The sequence below is a fragment of the Arvicola amphibius genome, chromosome 3, assembly GCF_903992535.2.
Source record: "Arvicola amphibius chromosome 3, mArvAmp1.2, whole genome shotgun sequence".
Classification (NCBI taxonomy): domain Eukaryota; kingdom Metazoa; phylum Chordata; class Mammalia; order Rodentia; family Cricetidae; genus Arvicola; species Arvicola amphibius.
The window spans coordinates 145,618,691-145,637,912 of NC_052049.1; the positions used below are offsets into that span (position 1 = coordinate 145,618,691).

At 39.0% G+C, this 19,222-nt stretch overlaps 1 protein-coding gene across 1 annotated transcript in view; it reads right to left on the reverse strand.

The window, feature by feature from the left end:
* The window catches only part of LOC119809421 (muscular LMNA interacting protein), a 122,405-nt gene extending 104,187 nt beyond the window's left edge, over window positions 1-18,218 (reverse strand). The window contains exons 1-3 of the mRNA XM_042054727.1: window positions 18,123-18,218; window positions 13,746-13,901; window positions 11,169-11,561 (exon numbers count right to left, since the gene is read on the reverse strand). Of these exons, the coding sequence (XP_041910661.1) occupies window positions 11,169-11,561; window positions 13,746-13,901; window positions 18,123-18,218 (645 nt within the window). The remainder of the gene's footprint in view (window positions 1-11,168; window positions 11,562-13,745; window positions 13,902-18,122) is intronic.
* Window positions 18,219-19,222: the final 1,004 nt, after the last annotated feature.

A 19,222-nucleotide genomic window follows, 5' to 3' on the forward strand; every position in this document is an offset into this window, starting at 1 on the left:
ATTTTACTTACTTTCCAGATACAAAGGATTAATCATTAATTTTTTAAAAAGATTAAATTCCTGAGTCCATATTACTTTTATTCTTTTTCTAAAAAAAGTAGTCCAAGACATAAATGAATAATATCATGAAGAAAGAAGGGAGAATTGCTCATCAAATTCTTAGTAACTTGGAATGAGCCATTCATTTCACCTCTAAACCCTTTGCTAACACCAGCAATAGTAAACATCTTCATTGAAATATACAAGATATTTGCTTTCTTTATTCCCCATTAATAATCACTCTGTGTTTTCAGCCATTTCCTTCTCTCTCCCACATTATTTGAACATTCCTCTAGTGCTGACTGGGCTTATTCCCAATGCTCTCATTTCCTTGAGTCCTTGACCACATGCTTCTCCCAAACTCATTCTCAGGACAATCTTCTCAAAAGGCTGTCCTTACTTTTGGATGTAGTATCATAACTCTAAGTGGGAGAAGATGCTTGCAATGTGCTATTATCATAAGATAGATGAAGTTAATGACTTTATCATGTATCATTGAGGCCCTAAGTTCTTTAAACAACCATGTTATTAGAAAGCTGCCTTATGATTCATTTTAGCAAATCTAAAGTTAACTGTGGCTTTACCCATTCACTTTCTCTAAAGTATCAAAGAGAGCTGAGAGTGTCTACATCAAAGCTAAAGTGACTGCTCTGTTTTCTGAGACGTGGACACTGCCAGATGCTGGTCCTCCACAACCTCCCCCAGAATCATCACAACCTTGTAGACAATACCCCATTGCCCTAACACATCAATCACTATATCATAGAAAGGTGGCCTCCTACCTAATAACTGTTGTTTTGTTTTGTTTTGTTTTGTTTTGCTTTGCTTTGTTTCTCTTTAAGGAACACATATAATGTTACCAGGATGATTCTTGGCCTTTCTTGTCTGAACCAATGAAATAATATTGTCTGATATTCCTAATTCTAGCTTTAATTCATATAACTCAGCACCAGTTTTAACTTTTAAAATCTAATTAATGGACATCTATGCTCAAGACCTTATCAGTGCTACTGTGAACCAAAAGTGTTTTCTTCAGGACATAGCCCTTCTCTTGCTAGTCAGTCTCATCTCCCTAACTCCTGCTATTTTCCATTTTTTGTTTTGACAATACTTTTCTCACTCTGAATATTTTTGTGGGCCTGTTAACAATCTAGTAAGCTTGGTCTCTTGTCAACTGCTGTGGGACAATGGTCTTGTACCGTCGCTTATATTGTATTGTTTTAATAAAACACTAATTGGCCAGTAGCCAGGCAGGAAGTATAGGCAGGACCATGAGAACAAAAGAATTTAAAAAGAGAAAAGACTCAGTCTGCAGTCATTACCCAGACGCAGAGGAAGCAAAAGGAGAAGGCCTCACTGATAAAAGTACCAAGCCACATGGTTAATACAGACAATACATGGTTAAGATGTAAAAATTAGTTAATAAGAAAGCCTGAGCTAATAGGTCAACCAGTTTATAATTAATGTAGTAGACCTCTGTGTATTTCTTTGGGACAAATGGTTGTGGGACAGGGTGGGACACAAACCTCTGTCAACAGTCAAAGCTCTGGAAAATCTTCCTTCTTAATCCCACTGTCATTACAGTCCTGGCCATTGTCTATGCAAAACTACTGTAAAAGAAAACTTGGCTCCACCCTCTCAGATAATAGGACCACTGCATTTGATTTGCAAAAATGCCCAAGTACAGTAGCACCACATGAAAGTGGAGACGACACCCTGCACCTTTCTGAAAAAACATCTGGGTAAGATAAGGCACTGTGGATTTCTTTCAGGCTCAGTCATCTCAGCTAGACTTCTCTCCACTTCCACACTGCAACTTTCAAAGTTAATATTCTCCACCAACCCTTAACCTAACACATTTTAGAAGTTGAATTCTTTATGTATACTCTAAATCACAGGGGCACTGGCATTCTCTTTAAGTATATATCTTTTTGTAGCTTTACTAACTCTCCCATCCTAACAGAATCATAAAGAAATTCTCTTGATCTCTTCAGATTTGAACAGTAAGTGTCACTGTAGTGGGTGGTGAAAATGACAACAATCTTCTGGGTTTTACTGAGTCCCTTGTCTGAGAACCTAATCAGTGCTATAATAGCAAATCTACCGCAAGCAATTATTTGGAACGCTGCTGTTCCAGGGCCTGCTTGTGCTCCTCTGTGGAATCTCAACTCATACCACACTATGATTATTCTGCGCTAGGCTCAGGACACTAATGTCTGATGTAGTCCTTGCCTCCCCAGACACGGACAAAATTGAGTTCTGACATCAGCAAGGCAGAAGACCATCCTCAATGCCTACAGCATTTCCTGAGGAATTTCCAACTCAACCTGATTTTCACATAAGTAATTCCTTTGTGTATGCCCACTAGTACAAACCAAGCTATGTGATGGAAATAACCACTATTTGTGAGTAATAGGGATTTTGCCAGCATTTGACAGAGCCTGGGGTCTCTCACTAACTCAGAAAAATTCCCCTTCATTGTACCCACTCGTCCTTGCCACGGAAGGAGAGAGAGAATACTAAAGGAGCAAACTCAAGCAGAAAGAGAAATGGTGAGGTGGGAGAGGAAAGATCACTGGAGAACAGAGGTCTAAAATGAACATAGGTAAGTGTTATCACCCACCATGAAAGGCCACCTACAGGGTTAAGATTTTAATCACCTGTCATCTACTTGTGCATAGTTAGACTACTTTTGTGCTTTCTGTTTTGCATGCAGTCTCTTAGGTGTGATCACGTACATACTGCTTCCTAGCTTTCTTTATGTAAACACACCATATTGCAGAAACTTGTTGGTGGGGTCAAAGCTAATCCTTCCAAAAGTTAGCAGAATCCAATAAGAAGTTTAACACTCTAACTTATTTTAGTCTTCAGCATCCAAATTCCTCAGGCTCTAAGCTACCAATGATTTGTTTTAGGAAGTAAAATAACAGCAACATCAGTAATTATGAGACAGTGACCCAGGGCTATCTGCCATGTCCTATTGTAGCTCTCACTCAGCTGTGAATACTCCTCAGGAGTTTTAATATGATAATGTCTTTTCCATATATCTATATGGAATATGTATGTATGTATGTATGTATGTATGTATGTAGATATGTAGGTATATAGGTATGTAGGTAAGTATGTATTATTTCCCAGGATCATTTAATTAATCATTTAGATGATATTTCCTAAATATTCTCACTAGTTTGGGTATTGTGTTAGGGGCTCAGAAGGGAGAAAAAGCATTGACAACAAACTGTTCTAATGAAATAAAACATACAAAAATGACTGTGATACAATGTGTTCATGAATAAGGTGTTCTTTATAAAAACTGAAGCCTGGGAATATTAAGATTTATCAAATGCAAGTACTTGCTGTCACTTATGATAGGAATACATTCTAAGAAATGTGTCATTACCTGATTTCATCATTGTGCAAACATTATAAAAAGTACAAATAGAGCTCAGACCTCCACACGTATCATTGTGCAGTCATTACAGGGAGCACAACTGGAATCTAGACTTCCACAACAGCATCCTGCACTATAATTTTGTTAGGACCACAAGTGCATGTGCACCTATCACTGACCAAAGTATTGTTATATTTCACATTATTGGATCTAACAAATGCATGCAATAATGTCCAAATTAACTAGAATTCTGTATTATAACCTTTAATGTTTTACTTTGTCCAGAATTTTTGGTCTTATTGTCTACATCCTCTCCACAGTTCTCATATCCAAGCTGTATCTGAACAAACATATAAAGCCTCGTGCTCTTTTAGACTTTTCATGAATATATGTCTCTCCTATGTAAGTTTTAGTTAAGATTTTTTATTCAATTATTCATTTTATTTCCAATAGCTTTTTATTCACACTTATTTATTGATTTTTTGCAAACATATATTCACTTAAACATTCCAATTTCTGGGGTTTTAAAGGAAAATGACCCCTAAAGGGAATGGTACTATTAGGAAGTATGGATTTGTTGATGAAGGTGTGGCCTTGTTAGAAGTGTGTGACTGCAAAAGTGGGCTTTGAGATCTGCTATGCTTACACTGCTCACAGTGTGACTCTTAAATTTCCTTCCTGTTGCCTACAGTTCAAGATGTAGAACTCTCAGGCCCTTCTCCAGCACTGCCTGTCTCTATACCCCCATGCTCCACCATGATGATAATGAACTGGAGCTCTGAAGCTGTCAGTTACCACCCCAATTAAATGTTTTCCTTTATAAGAGTTACCATGGTCATGGTGTCTCGTCACAGCAATAGATACCCTAACTAAGACAGTTGGTGTCAGGAACTGGGGTATTGCTGTAATAGGCCTATGATGTGAGAACCCCCTCTATATGCTGTTAATATCATTGATTAATGAAGAAACTGCTTCAGATCTATAGCAGGGCAGAACTTAGCTAGGCAGAGAAAACTAAACTGACTGCTGGGAGAAAGAAGGGCAGAGACAGAGAGATACCATGTAGCCCTGCCAGAGACAGATGCTGGAACTTTAGCTAGTAAGCCAGAGGCATGTGGCAATATACAGATTAATAGAAATTGGTTAAATTCATATGTAAGAGTTATCCAATAAGAAGCTAGAGCTAATCGGCCAAGCAGTGATTTAATTAATACAGCTTCTGTGTAATTATTTCAGGGCTGAACAGCTGGGAATGAACAAACAGCCTCCTTGCTACAGGCCTGAATATGTTTTTGTTTAGGAGTTTGGACTTTAGTACTTTGGGTTAGGAAAGCCATGGAATGCTTTAAACATTGCTTAATGGGTCATCCTAGTAGGAGCATGGAAGACAATGGTGCTGATAATGATTTGAACTGTGAGGGGCTGATTCAAGAAGTTTCAGAGGAGAATTATTTTAGTATGTTGTCTTGAGATTATTCTTGTAAAACTTTGGTGAATAATGTGGCTGGTTTTTGACCTTTTCAAAAAAGTCTGCCTGAGACTAAAGTGAACACTTTTGGATTAATTCCATTGGCAGAGGTAATCTTAAAACAGCCTAGTATTGACTCTATAACATGGTTTTGAGTGGTCATTCTTATGAAGATTTGTAGTGAAAAGAAGTAAGCTAAGAATGTAAAAGTACAAAATGTACAATTTGAAAAGAGGAGCACTAGGAGCGAAGTCCTACCTTCAATAAGCTAAACAGATTAAGAAATGGAATAAAGGGATTAGTTATATCAGGGAAAGATCCCACCCAGCTAAGTTTCCAACTTGCAAAAAGGAATTAAAGAAAAGCTTCAAACTGGGTGTGGTGATGCACACCTTTAATCGCAGAAAAAGAGGCAGGCAGATCTCTGAGTCTGAGGCACACCTGGTCGACAATTCCAGTTTCAGGAGAGCCAAGCTTAGGCATTGAAGGAAACCATGGAAAACAGAATGCTGGTGAAGATGTAATTGAACAAGGGAAACATGTTCTAGTCCCAGGAAGCAGCAGAACTTGGCTTCCGCTGGCCACCTGGTTTGGCTTTAGAGTCAAGGACATAAGAAAAGAGTAACAGAATTTCCCTTAATGACTAAGGAAAGCCACTGAGGCCAGGAATGTGTCAGGGGTGAATGGAGGCCAACAGAGGTCATTGCGTGAAACTGTGAAGGTGCAGCCAAGATTGCCTTGGAGACCCCAAGATGATGGAGACTCCAAAGCCCTGGGATACCTGCCAAGGATAGCTGCTAACAGGCAGTGGAACTAGCCCAAGAAAGAGAAGTGTGCTTCAGTCAACAAAGATAAAAGGAGTTGAAGATTTGAAGAACATTTTAACATCAGACATGGAAATACAGACTGGAGTTTACCCTGCTGGTTTTCAGTCTTGCTTTGGTCCAGTATTTCATCAGTATGCTCCCGTCCCTACATTTTGAAATGGTAATGTATATTCTCTGCCATTAAATGTTGGAACTATATGATCGGCTTTCTGACTTTAATTTTACAGGGGATTACAGTTAAGAGATTACATGAATCTCAGAAGAGATTTATAACTTTAGAGTTTTAAATAAGTTAAAGATTGCTATAGACTACGAGGGCTTTTGAAATTGGACTGAATGCATTTTTGCATTATAATGTGTTACAAACCTTTGAGGGGCAGGCAGTGGAATATGGTGATTTGAAAGAAAATGACTTCCAAAGGGAATGGTTTTGTTGGAGTCAGAAATGGTTTAGTTTGATTGGAAAAACTGTGTCACTGTAGGGGTGGGATTTGAGTACCCTTATGCTCAAACTACTCACAGTGTGGCACTCGATTCACTTCCTGTTGCCTGTGAATCAAGATATAGAATTCTCAGCTCCATCTCTGGGATCATGTCTGCCTGCATGCTGCCATGATCCACCACAAGGATAATGAATTAACCTCTGAAACTGTAAGTCACTCTAATTAGATATTTGCCTTTATAAGAGTTATCATGGTCATGGTGTCTCTTTACAGCAATAGAAACCCTAAGACACACTTCAAAGAACATATTTGGTATATGTTAAACCACAAAGTTTATATTAGTATTTTCAGAATACATTAAGTCAATATGGAACAAAATGTTTACTACAAATGAAATCAACATGAGCTACAGCTTTAAGGACTTTACAAACTGTTAAGGGGGGTAATACATGTGCCAAATAATAACCAAACATGCTATACTGTGTCTATTTTAAAATCGTGTGTTAAAGAACTATCAGACTTGCACAGGGGGAGAGTTGCTCTCACTGAGGGCACTGGGAAAATTTCATGGGGTTAGTATCTGAACAGGGACTTCGGAGATAAACACAATGTGAACTTAAAACAATATTTAGTTTTTTCCATACTGTAGTGAAGCCCACTTTTATACAAAGTACTCCTCTAAAGGGATTAACAAGAGATAAGCCTTTATTTTGTGTTATTTACAATCTAACTAAGAAAAAAGAAAATCAAAAAAAAAATAATTTTTAAAAGTAGAAAGGAATAATGGTAGAGATTTTTCTTAAATCCACCATCAAAGAAAAGCACAAAAGCAAAAGATCATTAACTCAACTCCAGGAAGAGGTCTAGCTAAAGCTAAGCAGTATCCAAAAGGGAAAAAAAGATGTGGGTTCTCAGAAGACATCATTCAGTAGAGAAACAAGGAGATTGGTGAAGAATGAGTGGGCTGTTTGTACTGAGTCGTAGCTCACAAGAGATGAAGAAAAACAGTGTAACATGTGGCTAGATTAAGAGATAAGCTATGGAAAGGTAAAGACAGGGTAAAGAGTTGAAGCCATTTAGAGATACCTTGTTTCTGACTCACCAGTAATGCTAACTTAAAGGCAGTGCTATAAAAGGATTCATCTTTCTTTATAAGAAAGATCAAAGATTTACTTCATTGATTGTATTTCTAACTGAAATAAACTTAATGATCTTAGTATCTAGCAACCCAGTAATGGGTTTGTTGTCAAATTTACAAATTCCCTCTACTGTCTTAATTATTGCTCTGGTCCTTTCTTGTTCGTTTACACCTGTGAGTAACAGCTAACTTACTTCATGATTCGTGTCATCATAAGAAACAAAACAGAAAAATAGATATCAGTTTCATGACATCAGGATCCAGCACCTCCCTATAGTTTGTAACCATAACCTTTAGCTACTAATGAACTGGTTTCTACAGTTTGGTTTTATACTTAGGTAACTTCATCTATCTTCTAGGAATAAAAAGTATTCCAAAGTATAAATTCACCCAGTACTTTGACCTCTCTGTATTTGATTACACAAAAGCAAAATAAATAATCAGTTCAAGGAAACAGATCTATTAACAGAAAAAGAATTTATTTTTATCATGCTACATATTCTTATCAAAGTGGCCACATTCAACTGTCTTCCATGACAATAGAAATCCATGACACTCCTTTTGTTTATCTATCAATTTTCCTGAGGCCAGAAAGCAATGTCCAAGTCTACTGCCTTATGAGAACACCCTGAGGTATATTACTACAGTACTTTAATACAGTACCTCGCTGAGAATAAATTTTTGAAAAGTAATATGTTAGAGCTAAAGAGAAGGCTCAGTGGTTAATAGCATTGGCTGCTCCTGCAGAAGGTAAGAGTTCAATTTCCAACATTCACATGGCAGCTTACAATCATCTATAACCCCAGTTTCAGAAGATCTAGAGCTCTCTTAGCTTCCATGGACAAAAGGCATAGTACACTGCTGTGGGACAATGATCTTATACCCTGTAAAGATTTGCCACTTTAATGAAATGCTGATTGGCCAGTAGCCAAGCAGGAATTATAGCTAGGGTGACCAGAACAGGAGAATTCTGGAAAGAGTAAAGGCTCAGTCTGCAGTCATCACCCAGGCACAGAGGAAGCAAGATGAGAATGTCTCACTGATAAAAGGTACCAGGGTAACACATCAAGGATTATTGGTTAATGTAAGATGTAAAAGTTAGTTAATGAGAAAGCCTGAGCTAATAAGCCAACCAGTTTATAATTTATGTAGGCCTCAGTGTGATTCTTTGGGCCTGAATGGCTACAGGACCAGGCAAAAGAGAAACCTCTACCAACAGTACACAAACAAACATACAATCAGAAGAAACAAAACATAACCTTATAAATTTTAAGAGGATAAAAGGTGTGTGTGTGTGTGTGTGTGTGTGTGTATGTGTGTGTGTGTGTGTGTGTGTGTGTGTGTGTGTGTGATGTTTTAGACATAGATCCAAAATAGCAATATCCCAGTGGTGTGGGAGGTCCTTCCATCTGTGTTGCATTTCTTCATTAATGAATAAAGAAACTGCCTTTACCTATTAATAGGGCAGAACTTAAGTAGGTGGAGAAGACAGAACAGAATGCTAAAAGAAGAAAGGTGGAGAGGGAGACACCATGGAGCTGCTGCCATCAGAGTCAAACATATCAAAACTTTGCTGGTAGACCATGACCTCATGGTGATACACAGATTAATAGAAATGGGTTAAATTAAGATGTAAGAGTTAGCCAATAAGAAGTTAGAGCTAATGGGCCAATCAGTGATTTAATTAATACAGTTTCTGTGTGGTTATTTCAGGTGTAAGCTAGCCGGGTGACTGGGACAAACAAGTGGGCCCTCCTCCCACACCCCAATGAGCATTTTTCACTACTGACAGGCAGTGAAATATACTGGATTGATGTGGGATTCCACTCTGTATGCTGTGAATACCCTTGGTTAATAAAGAAACTGGCTTGGCCTGATACGCTAGAGTAGAGCTAGGTGGGAAAAACTAAACTGAATGCTGGAAGAAAGGAGGCAGAGTCAGGGAGAAGTCATGTAGCCCCAACAGAGACAGATGCCAGAACTTTACCCGGTAAGCCACACCTGTGTGATGATACACAAATTACTAGAAATGGATTAAATTAAGATATAAGTGTTAGCCAATAAGAAGCTAGAGCTAATGGATCAAGCAGTGATTTAAATAATATAGTTTCTGTGTGATTATTTCAGGTTTGAGCTGCCAGGTGGCTGGGAAACAAACAAGCAACCTCTTACAACAAATTGGCACTCCAAACATGTGCTAGCTAAATCCACATAAAACCTGAGTGGGCTTTGAAAGGAATTCTAGACACTAAAAAACAAAGTTTAGCTGCATTTTTTTTTCCTGGACGGGTTTTGCTTGCTAGAGACATGCTGCAGCTCCTTTAAGAGAGGTTTTCCTGATTAAGCAGTAGCAAAAAAGAAGCTGTACAGTGGGCTTCCTGGGCCCTGCTTCAGCACGAACTCTGACTCTTTCTGGAGTTCCAGCTGTGGAACATTTAAATGGGGTTTGTGACCTGCTGCAACCCGACCCTGGATCTGGAGTGGAGAAAATGGCTCTCAGAGGCAATGAACAGACCTCCTCCAACATGTTGAACTGTGTGGAGCCAAAAGGTAAAGCAGCCTTAGTCCTAGTAATGCCGCTTAGGATTTTAAGAAGCACTTAGCATTTTATGCCCTGGTCAGAAAAGGATTACAGATACTCAATAAGGGCAGAGTCAGACATATAAAATAACTCTAAATGAGTCACAGTGCTGGATAAATATACATAGGCTTGGAAGAGAAAAGAAAAAGAGTATAGAGAGTTATAAAAAGAAATAAATGGTTTTAAAGAAAACAAAGTCTTTAAAGAGACAGAGTAAAGATAATAAAATAATAACATGGTTTCTGTGACATTATTTCGGTACTGAGCAGCCAGAAACAAACAAGCAACATCCTACAAGATTGGATGCTTGAAAGTAATAAAAATTACAGCATCAGGCATCAGGGACGGCTGCAGGCCTAGACACGAGTGACCACAAACATGGAAGACCTACTCTACCATCTTGCTAAATCCTAATATCACAAAAGACCAACAACAACAACAAAAGTCTTTCCAGACACTTTATAATGCTTATAAGGGTTTGGTTTGATAGAACCTAAACAGGAGGTCTCAGAACCAGCTCACTATCCACTGCCAAGCAATGAGACCTCTCTCTGCAGCTCCTTCAAAGTCAGCCTCTGTGTCCCTGGCCTTCTAACAACACCTTGCATTTCAAAGGTGCCTGACTTTTCAGTTACACTCGGTAGCCAGTCAACATCAGAAGCTTCCCATGTCTTCCTTCAAACTCTCTTCCCATCACAGAAGGGGCTTCTCCTACCACACTAATGGCTCTTCACTTAGATAAATTTCAAAATAGGATATTCTCCTCAGCTTCATTAAAGTCACTTCTGTTTTTGCATACTCCATAATCATACAGATAGATACATTCCATAAGACACACACGGTGAAATTACGTTCCTTTACATACACCTGTTTCCTGGCCTATCCTTTAATTACTCTTTTATCTGCTTAAAAATATCATGTTTACTTCTAAGATATATTTAAAGATTCTTGGATATTTTATGTTTGAAATGTGCTTCTTCATGTACCCAATCCTCCACACACTCTTTATAATGGCAGCTTTCTCCAAGAACTGCTCAAAAGGAAAAGATATTTTCCCAAATGTACTCTTGCTAAATGTGTTATAATTTCTGTCCAACTGATTCGCAGTATAATTTTCAGTCTCATCAACTTCTCAATGCTTATTTACACTGTGATTATTTGTGATCTTAGGATTTGGAGGTTTTAATATAGTTTTGAGAGTCATATATTTTTTTAAACAGGAATATGTTTGCAGTCACTCACAACAAAAGACAATGAAAATGGCACTCAGATGAAACCTACCTGCCCATGCTTTTGCTGAGGGGCCATCGCATGAGGAATTTCGGGATGTGATGAGGTCTTGAGATCAGCCTCACGCACTTTGGGACGTACCACATCAGAGGCCAGACTAGAAGAAATAGCCAAGGACTTGGGCCGGGTAGCTATGTTGCCTACTCCCCCTGGAGGGCCTTGTTCACTTTGTCTGCTTGTAGCTTCATCTTCCCCATCAGAATCCACAATAAAAACATATTCTGCTTTGAAGAGGTCACCTTTCTGCATTCCTAGTGGGTCGTTCATATCCAGTTTCTTTCCTTGTAAATTCCTTCCACTTCCCTCTGAGGCAGAAGCCAGTAGCCTCTGGTCTTTCTCCTGCTTGCTCTCACAGCTGAAGGTCATATGATCACTGTACTCAAACTGCAACAAATACAGGAAGATAAAAATGTTGACATGGGGGTGACAAATGCATCATTTTGCTAAAATATGCTAAAAAGTTTAACCCACTCATTGAAAGGTTTTTTTTAATACATTAAAATACCAAGCTTGCCTGAGAGAAAGGGCCTGAAACACATTCTTCCTTTGACTAGCTCATCTCTTTGTACTGCCTCAAGTTCAAAAGACTTCGAGTTCAAACTTAACATCAACAAGTAAAGTTTACTGCTTCCCAGTAAATCATGAGGAAGGGAGAGAGGAATGGAACCAGGATGGACAGACCAAGAAAGATGATCAGTGAAGATATTCACCAAGTGGCTGTTGCATCGATTGAACAAGGTTTTAGTTAATTGTCAGGAAACCAGCATATCCTTTACTAACAATGGTGATGCGTTGGGGGAGAATCCCATTTAAAAATGCCAAAATAAAATAAATTTTTAAACTTTGAAAGGAAAGGTAACATTAACACAAAGTATATCAATTATCAGTATAAACAATCTAAGCTAATCGGAAGGTGCTCGTGAATGGGGCTGCTTTTAAGGTTCAGGGGCTGGAGAGCTGTGTGAGTGGGTTATACGAGAACTACAGGAGTGGAAAGACTTCGATTTCAGACCTTAGCACCCACAAGGGAAATGCTAAGTGGCGTACACAGTTCTATAACACCACCACTTCAGCTTAGGGGCTTGCTAAACAGTCAGTCGGCCTCTCTAGCCACACCAGTGAGAGAGCCTGTCTCAAAAGATATGGCAGAAAAGCAGTTGAGGAAGACACCCAGTCTAGGCCACCTCTGGCCTAGATCAATGCCAGCATTGACAAGATGTGTATGTCCATGCACAAAAATGTAGACAAATTTAATATAAAGTGGGTTTTTTCGGTACATTATTTCATTTTGAACTGTCATTTAGAACTGGGAATTTTCAATTTTCCATACATTTTTCTAAGACTATTCAAAATATATTTACAAGACCCAAATTAATACAGTTCTATCAAGCTATCAAATTTCTTTTTCTAAAATAACAATCATGGCCAGAAGGTGCTTAAAAGACCCAATGCCAGTTTTCTTATTTTAATAACTGTTTTATGATTGTTCTTTTGAGCACTACTTTTCTATAAAGCTCAAACTAGTTCAAAAGACAAAAGGTAAGTCACTAGATACTAATAAGTTTAACTATGGTGGTCAATTTAACATACGCTAACTTGTATGTGTTACATCTATAGAGACAGAAGTCAAAAATGACCAAGTACAGCGGAATTGAAGAGGTAATGTATATTCCCAGCCCACACTGTTTGGCTGCTCTGGACACTGATGTAGTCTAAATGACATGGGTAAAACTTGTCTGATGTGGCTTCCTGTGGCTTTCTTCATATTTTTTTTACTCTAATGTACCTTCTTTTATGGCATTTACCACTACCTCAGGACTACTCGCCATACACTTCCTGCCTTTACATTCATTGTCTTCTCAACAACTAGTTAGTCCTGTGAGCTATTATTATCCCTTTGGGATATATTCCTAGCCTGATTCTCTGCTGGTTGAAGTCATTATTATTTTCTTCATTTATAAAATGAGGTGAGTATATCAACTTTTGAGACAGAGAAATGGTTCAGCCTTTAAAGGTTAGGCCCACAATCAAAACAAGATAATATCAAGTTTCTAGAATGTGGTTAAATGAGATGATATACTCATTCACATACACACACACACACACACACACACCACATACAAAGAGAGGGAGGGAGAAAGAAGAGAGAGAGAGAGAGAGAGAGAGAGAGAGAGAGAGAGAGAGAACTTGGAACCATGAAACTGGAAAGGGTTCTGTCTATGGTAAGTTCTTGACACATGACTTTATTTAGGGGGGCTGGCATGGCAACATGCTTGGGGACACATTATAAGAGACATAGGTTTTATACATTTGTTTGGATATATATATATATATATATATGCATACATATGGGAATCCTGGAGATGGAACCCATGTAGCTCAAGCTAAGTTCATGTTCCACTGTAGAGCTAAACCATCAGCCCTCAAAACATATTTTTAATCATCCTTAGATTTTATAATTATTTTATTTTAAACAGAGAAAATACACATTGATGAAATTTCCAAGTCATTATCATAGAAAATTTTAGATTGTCATTCAAATTTTCAAAATAAGAAAAATAATCCTACCCTATTTACACTTTCTGGACTCTTATCACGTGATTCCTCAGGAATTTTAACAAGGAATTTGGAAGTGTCAGCCACCTGAATGTGGGTTGGTAGTCTTCTGACAGTGGGGACAAATGTGAAGATCAGAGGTTTGGCTTCAGAATCTCCAGGAGAGACCTATGAGATATGTAAGAAATTAGACTTTCAGCCTTGTCAAGGGTTCTTGGCTTTATTCTTCATGTTCCATATTTATCTCATTCACTTTGATAAGCTGTCTGCCATTCTGAATTGATGCCAATAAAATCCACATGAAACGATTCATAGTGCATGAGAACCCCCTTTTAAACTCCCATAGTAAGAAAAGCAGTCTGCCCTGGGTGAGGGGAACAGCAGAAAGCAGCAACCTGGAAAGCTATTCAGCACAAGCTCGCTGAGTCCCTACTGTGTACAAAGAGGCCATTCTAAACACAGAACCTGCTCCGTTTCAAATGTATCATCTATCCACTTAGCCCTAAAATAATAGGCTCAGATTACTGACTCACAACCAACAAACACGCAAGAAAATTCCAAAAGGCACCATATTCATGCTGAAAAGTGAAAGATGCCTATCAGAATATCAGCTCCTGCTTAAAGGATGTGCCTTCTCATTCATTTATACAGAATTTACTTAAAAGTAAAGGGCTTGCTCTGTGGCCCCAGGAGGAAAGGCTATGATAGTCAATAGGAAACAGTCAGCAGACTACTCACAAATAGGAAAGGGTATGCACATGGTGCTAATGGACCTGTGTTTTCAGATCCCTGAGTCCCACACCTAGACCACACCTTGTACCCTCCCCACCTCACATATCTGTTCTCCTTCATGCTCTTGGATCCTTCTGTGATGCTTCTACTACAGTTGGCCCTTACTTGGGCACACTGCCTTATCTTTTGCTTATTCAACAAAGTCTAAGCAACTTCAGGGACTGGCAATTTCACAATGAACGATTATAATTACTGTCATGAATTTAACCAGTGGAGAGAGACAAGCAATAATAAATAAATGTACAGAATATATAGTATTTCCTTCAGTGATATGAAGACTTCCTTTCAGGCTTTGTAGAAGCCCATGAACAAGAAAATGGTGGGCCAAACTTGGGTTCAGGATGATAGTGATAATGATAGGAAGTATTGAGTTCTAGAGTTATCTTTTTTAGGAAAATATATAATTGGAGGTGAACGATGAGAGCTTGGCAAGATTTGAAGTGAGCATAAAACTTTTTACCTAAAAATTACAATAAATGAGAATCCATTCACTAAATTAAGGGATCAAATAGTTTTAAGTAGTTTGAAGACAGAGTTTAACTTCAGAGAGGATCTGAGTTAGGATTCCCAGCTCATAACCACCTGGAACTCCTGCTCCAGGGCAACCAACACCCTCATTTAGACTCCAAGGCACCCATGCTCACATTTGTACAAACCACATGGGCATACAGACATATATACAACATTTTTTTAAAAAAAATCAGAATTTAGTGGGAAAATTTAAAGACATTTGAGGAAGACTGGAAAGAGCCATTCAATCATAACTTGCGGAGGTTGGCAATCTAACCATCCTAGAGAAAAACTACCCCTACCTTGCCTTATGTGAAACCATGATTTGTGTGAACTGGATGTTCTAATTTTCAGTAGAAAGCCAAGCTCCATCTGAATTCCTGCCATGCATCCTTCCTGACACTTGTTTGATAAACACATGGGTTAAAAGAAGAACTACCCAAGTATCTGACTCTTCAGTCTTAATCATGCATGTGCTCGATTTGGTCATTTTTAAACTCTATATTTTACTCTAAAAAAGTAAGACATGTTCTCACAAAAAAAATAATAGTATAGGAATTCTGGATGACTAGGAAGTCTGGGCATTGCCCTTGAGAAGGTGATCTGAAAGGAAGAGCACAGTGCTACTGGGTGACTTTATGCCCTCTTCTCACTAATAAGCGGGTTTTTATTCTTTCTTTTCTCCTTCCTTCCTTTTCTTTTTTCGGAGAGAAAATATATAAAGGTGTGTGTGTTGGAAGGGGAATTATCTGGAAGGAGTTGGGGAGGGGAAATAATATGAACAAAATATAAAATTAAAACCAAGGATTATTTGTCATTAGCCGCTAACATAGTTGGGTCAGAGTTCCCAGGCAGTAGCTCTTCCTCAGAAAGCCATAAGTCACTGTTTTCCTGAACGGGAAGAAAGGATAGATTCCTTATAAGGCCAGGAAAATGTCTTAAGCTAATCAACAACACACAATGCCATGGACTTTCTCTGCTTCCATGTCTTGTCAGTGACCTCCCGGAACGGAGAGTGGTTGGTAGGGAGTATCACTGAGGAAATTCAGTGGCTGAGCTGAGGTATCAGTTGGATAGCATTTTGAAATCTCTTAGAAGACACTGCTCGTGGGGCAATGAGAGTGCCTCCTGGAAGGCTTAGCTGGTAGGGGAAGAATGCACCTGAATGTGGGCAGCAGCATCCAATGGACCAGGTTCCAAACAAAAGGAAAGCTAAAAGAAGCCAGACCAGCAGCAGCATCCATCTCTTTCTGCTTCCTGAATGAGAGTACTCTTTGGCAGGCTGCCTCGCATGCCTGTCGGTCATGCCTCTGTGACCGTGCTGAACGACACATGTGAACCACAAGCCAGAACAAACTTTTCCTCTCTTACATTGCTTCTTAAGTAGCTATATTTATTCAAACAATCATCCTACCTTCTCATTTAGAGAAACAGTAATTTGATAAGAATCAAGAAATGGTGGCCTGACTTCCAGTTGTTTATACCTACGCTGATTTTCCCATGAAATAACTTGGTCTACCTGAAGTCTATCCAAAGGAAAAAAAACCATTCTATATGAAAGATTTTAGTATAAATATCCCAGGGTCACAAAATTCATAGACAATAAACAGCAAGTAGCCATAGCTTCTAAAGCATATTTAGTGATTAAAACTTACTTCTCTAACTGCCTTACACAGCTGTCCAGCTCAACTTGTCTTAGTTCTCTAAAGTGCAGAATTCTACAAATGCTACTTCACAACCTATAGACTTCTTAAAAGTTGGAGCTGTAATTTTAGCGAATAAAACAAGAACCAAGTAAAAAAGAAGCCGGTGTACAAATGAACAAGATGGGCTCTTATCACATAAACCACAGAGAGGTTTCTAAACAAGACTATAGGAAATGAGAAAGGAGGCAACCAAACAGAAGCTAGATAGTTGCCTTCAACTCTATCTCCCCACACGAACCTCTGAACCCTAAGTCAATTTTTTTCACCAATGTAGGAAAACAATTCCACTTCCTTAATTTAGTTGAACAAATACATGATGTTTCAAATATATATATTTGAATCATATATATCACATATATAAATCTCATATATGTATGTATGTATGTGTGTATATGTATATGATGTATATGTATATGATGTATATGTGTATGTGTATGTGTATGTATATGGGCTTATCTCCCTGGGTTGCTACTGAATAGAACTAATTCAGGTATTAATTCCTGTCCATATACACATGCCCAGAACAGCAGGAAAGGGCGACCCTTTGTTATTCTCTGTCAGGAAAGTACAGCAAAATTAGCACGGGGCTCTTTTCACCGTCTTTGCCTATTTTCTGTATCTATCTTACCAGAAATCTAAGGTTCACTTGAAAAGACACTGCTGAATCCCTTGTTCAGGTGGGGAAAAAAGCCATTTACCATTTACTACATACTGCGTGGCAGATCCAACAGAGCCCCAAAATGAATCGCTATGGTGACAAAAAAATCATTTTCCAACAAAGCAGAAGCAGATGCGAGTTAATGGCATTCACTTCTTAATTGCCAATTAACACTTTCAGCTGCCAATGCCATTTAAACATCTGATCACTGGGAACCTATTTTAATAATAGAAATAAGAACTAAATGGATTAAAATAGTATCCTAAATTTGGCTTGAAATACCCGAAATCGGTAAGACTGACCCCATCTCACCACACACAGGCTTGTCGCGTGAGAAATGGCTCTCGCCACTGCCTTACAGGCTGTGTGCGCCTTTGCTCAGCTTCAGGCTGGGGGCTTTTGTTTCTCCTATTTCTCTAAAAGTTCTCTGCCGGTTCCCACCCCCAAATTGACCCCGGCAGCACAGAGGGCCACTGGCCTCTTACTAAGCAAAGGCATCACAAGAATTCTACCATTAACTCTATGCCAAGCATTTTCTTTGCCCGATGAACAGTTTTGTCTTTATCGGTTGCCCGTTTCTCTAACTGGAGATAGCATCTCATCTCGATACACAGACAAATTTATCGGCACCCGGGTAGCTTTACCCTCACACCCTCTGGCATATACCAGGAACACGGTGCCTTTAAAAGTTTCCGAAAGCATTAAGCAAAGGTTTCCTTTTACCTTGGGTGTGGTCTCAATGTTCCCCGCTAAGATACAGGAGGTCATTTGGAAGTAATTGTTCCCGCAGTCACTCAGAAGCCCCTGTTCTGGAAGCATTGATTCATCACATAAGGGAGTGAGCAAATCAAAGACTGAGGTGGGAAGAGAGTCTGTTACTAAAACAACACAGGCATACGCACGCGCGCATTCCCTCACACACACACACATGCATGCACATGCATATGCACACACACGCATACACCCACATGCATATGCGAACACACACACACACACACACACACGCACACACACAGACGCAGGTTGGGAGGGGGAATCTAAAAAGAGATGAAGCAGATTCTTCACTGAGTTGGGTATTTTTCATCTCCAAAAAAATTTGTTTTGACAATTTTTACATTTGGAACTTCACAAGAGGTCACACTGACAGCTAAAACGGGATCAGAGGAAGTGAAAAATTGCCACCTATATGTGTTTGCCCTCTTTTCCTTTCATGCATGCAGTCCAATCATATATTCTGTGGAAGGAAGGGAAAAGCCAGATTGTACAGCAATGAGAAGCTGGTTGGAGGGACCTGGCATCTGCCAGTCTCAGGGATCAGTTGGCCACACTTGCAGAGAACATTCAGAGGTACAAACACATGCAAACACAGTGTCTAAATAAAGAACTGGAAAACACAGTGATCATTTCGGAAAGTCAGTCATCTCAGTGACGAGTCCTCGGTGTGTGGTCAGCAGTCAGACACAGGAGCATCTGAGTGACTCAATTTTTGCTGTTAAACAAAAGTAGCTCTGAGATAGAGCTTGTTACTAAATAGTTGTCAAAACAGAATTCCCTTCCACTGTTTCTGGAAGACGGTGACTGTCCTGATTACTGATAAACAAATCACAAGTGTTTTCCATGCGATTGACTATCGTCATCAGCTTTGAGTATTTCTACTTTCTAAGCATGGATTTTTTTCCTACAAACCTTTACTATGTTTGTGCACAGGCGGTGGGTGAAAGACGTAGTGTGGAAGGAGCGGGGAATACACCGAAAGCTATGCAAAAAGATAAAGGATTTGTTTCATGTACAGTTAACATTTTCAACATTGTCATAAGCTGAAT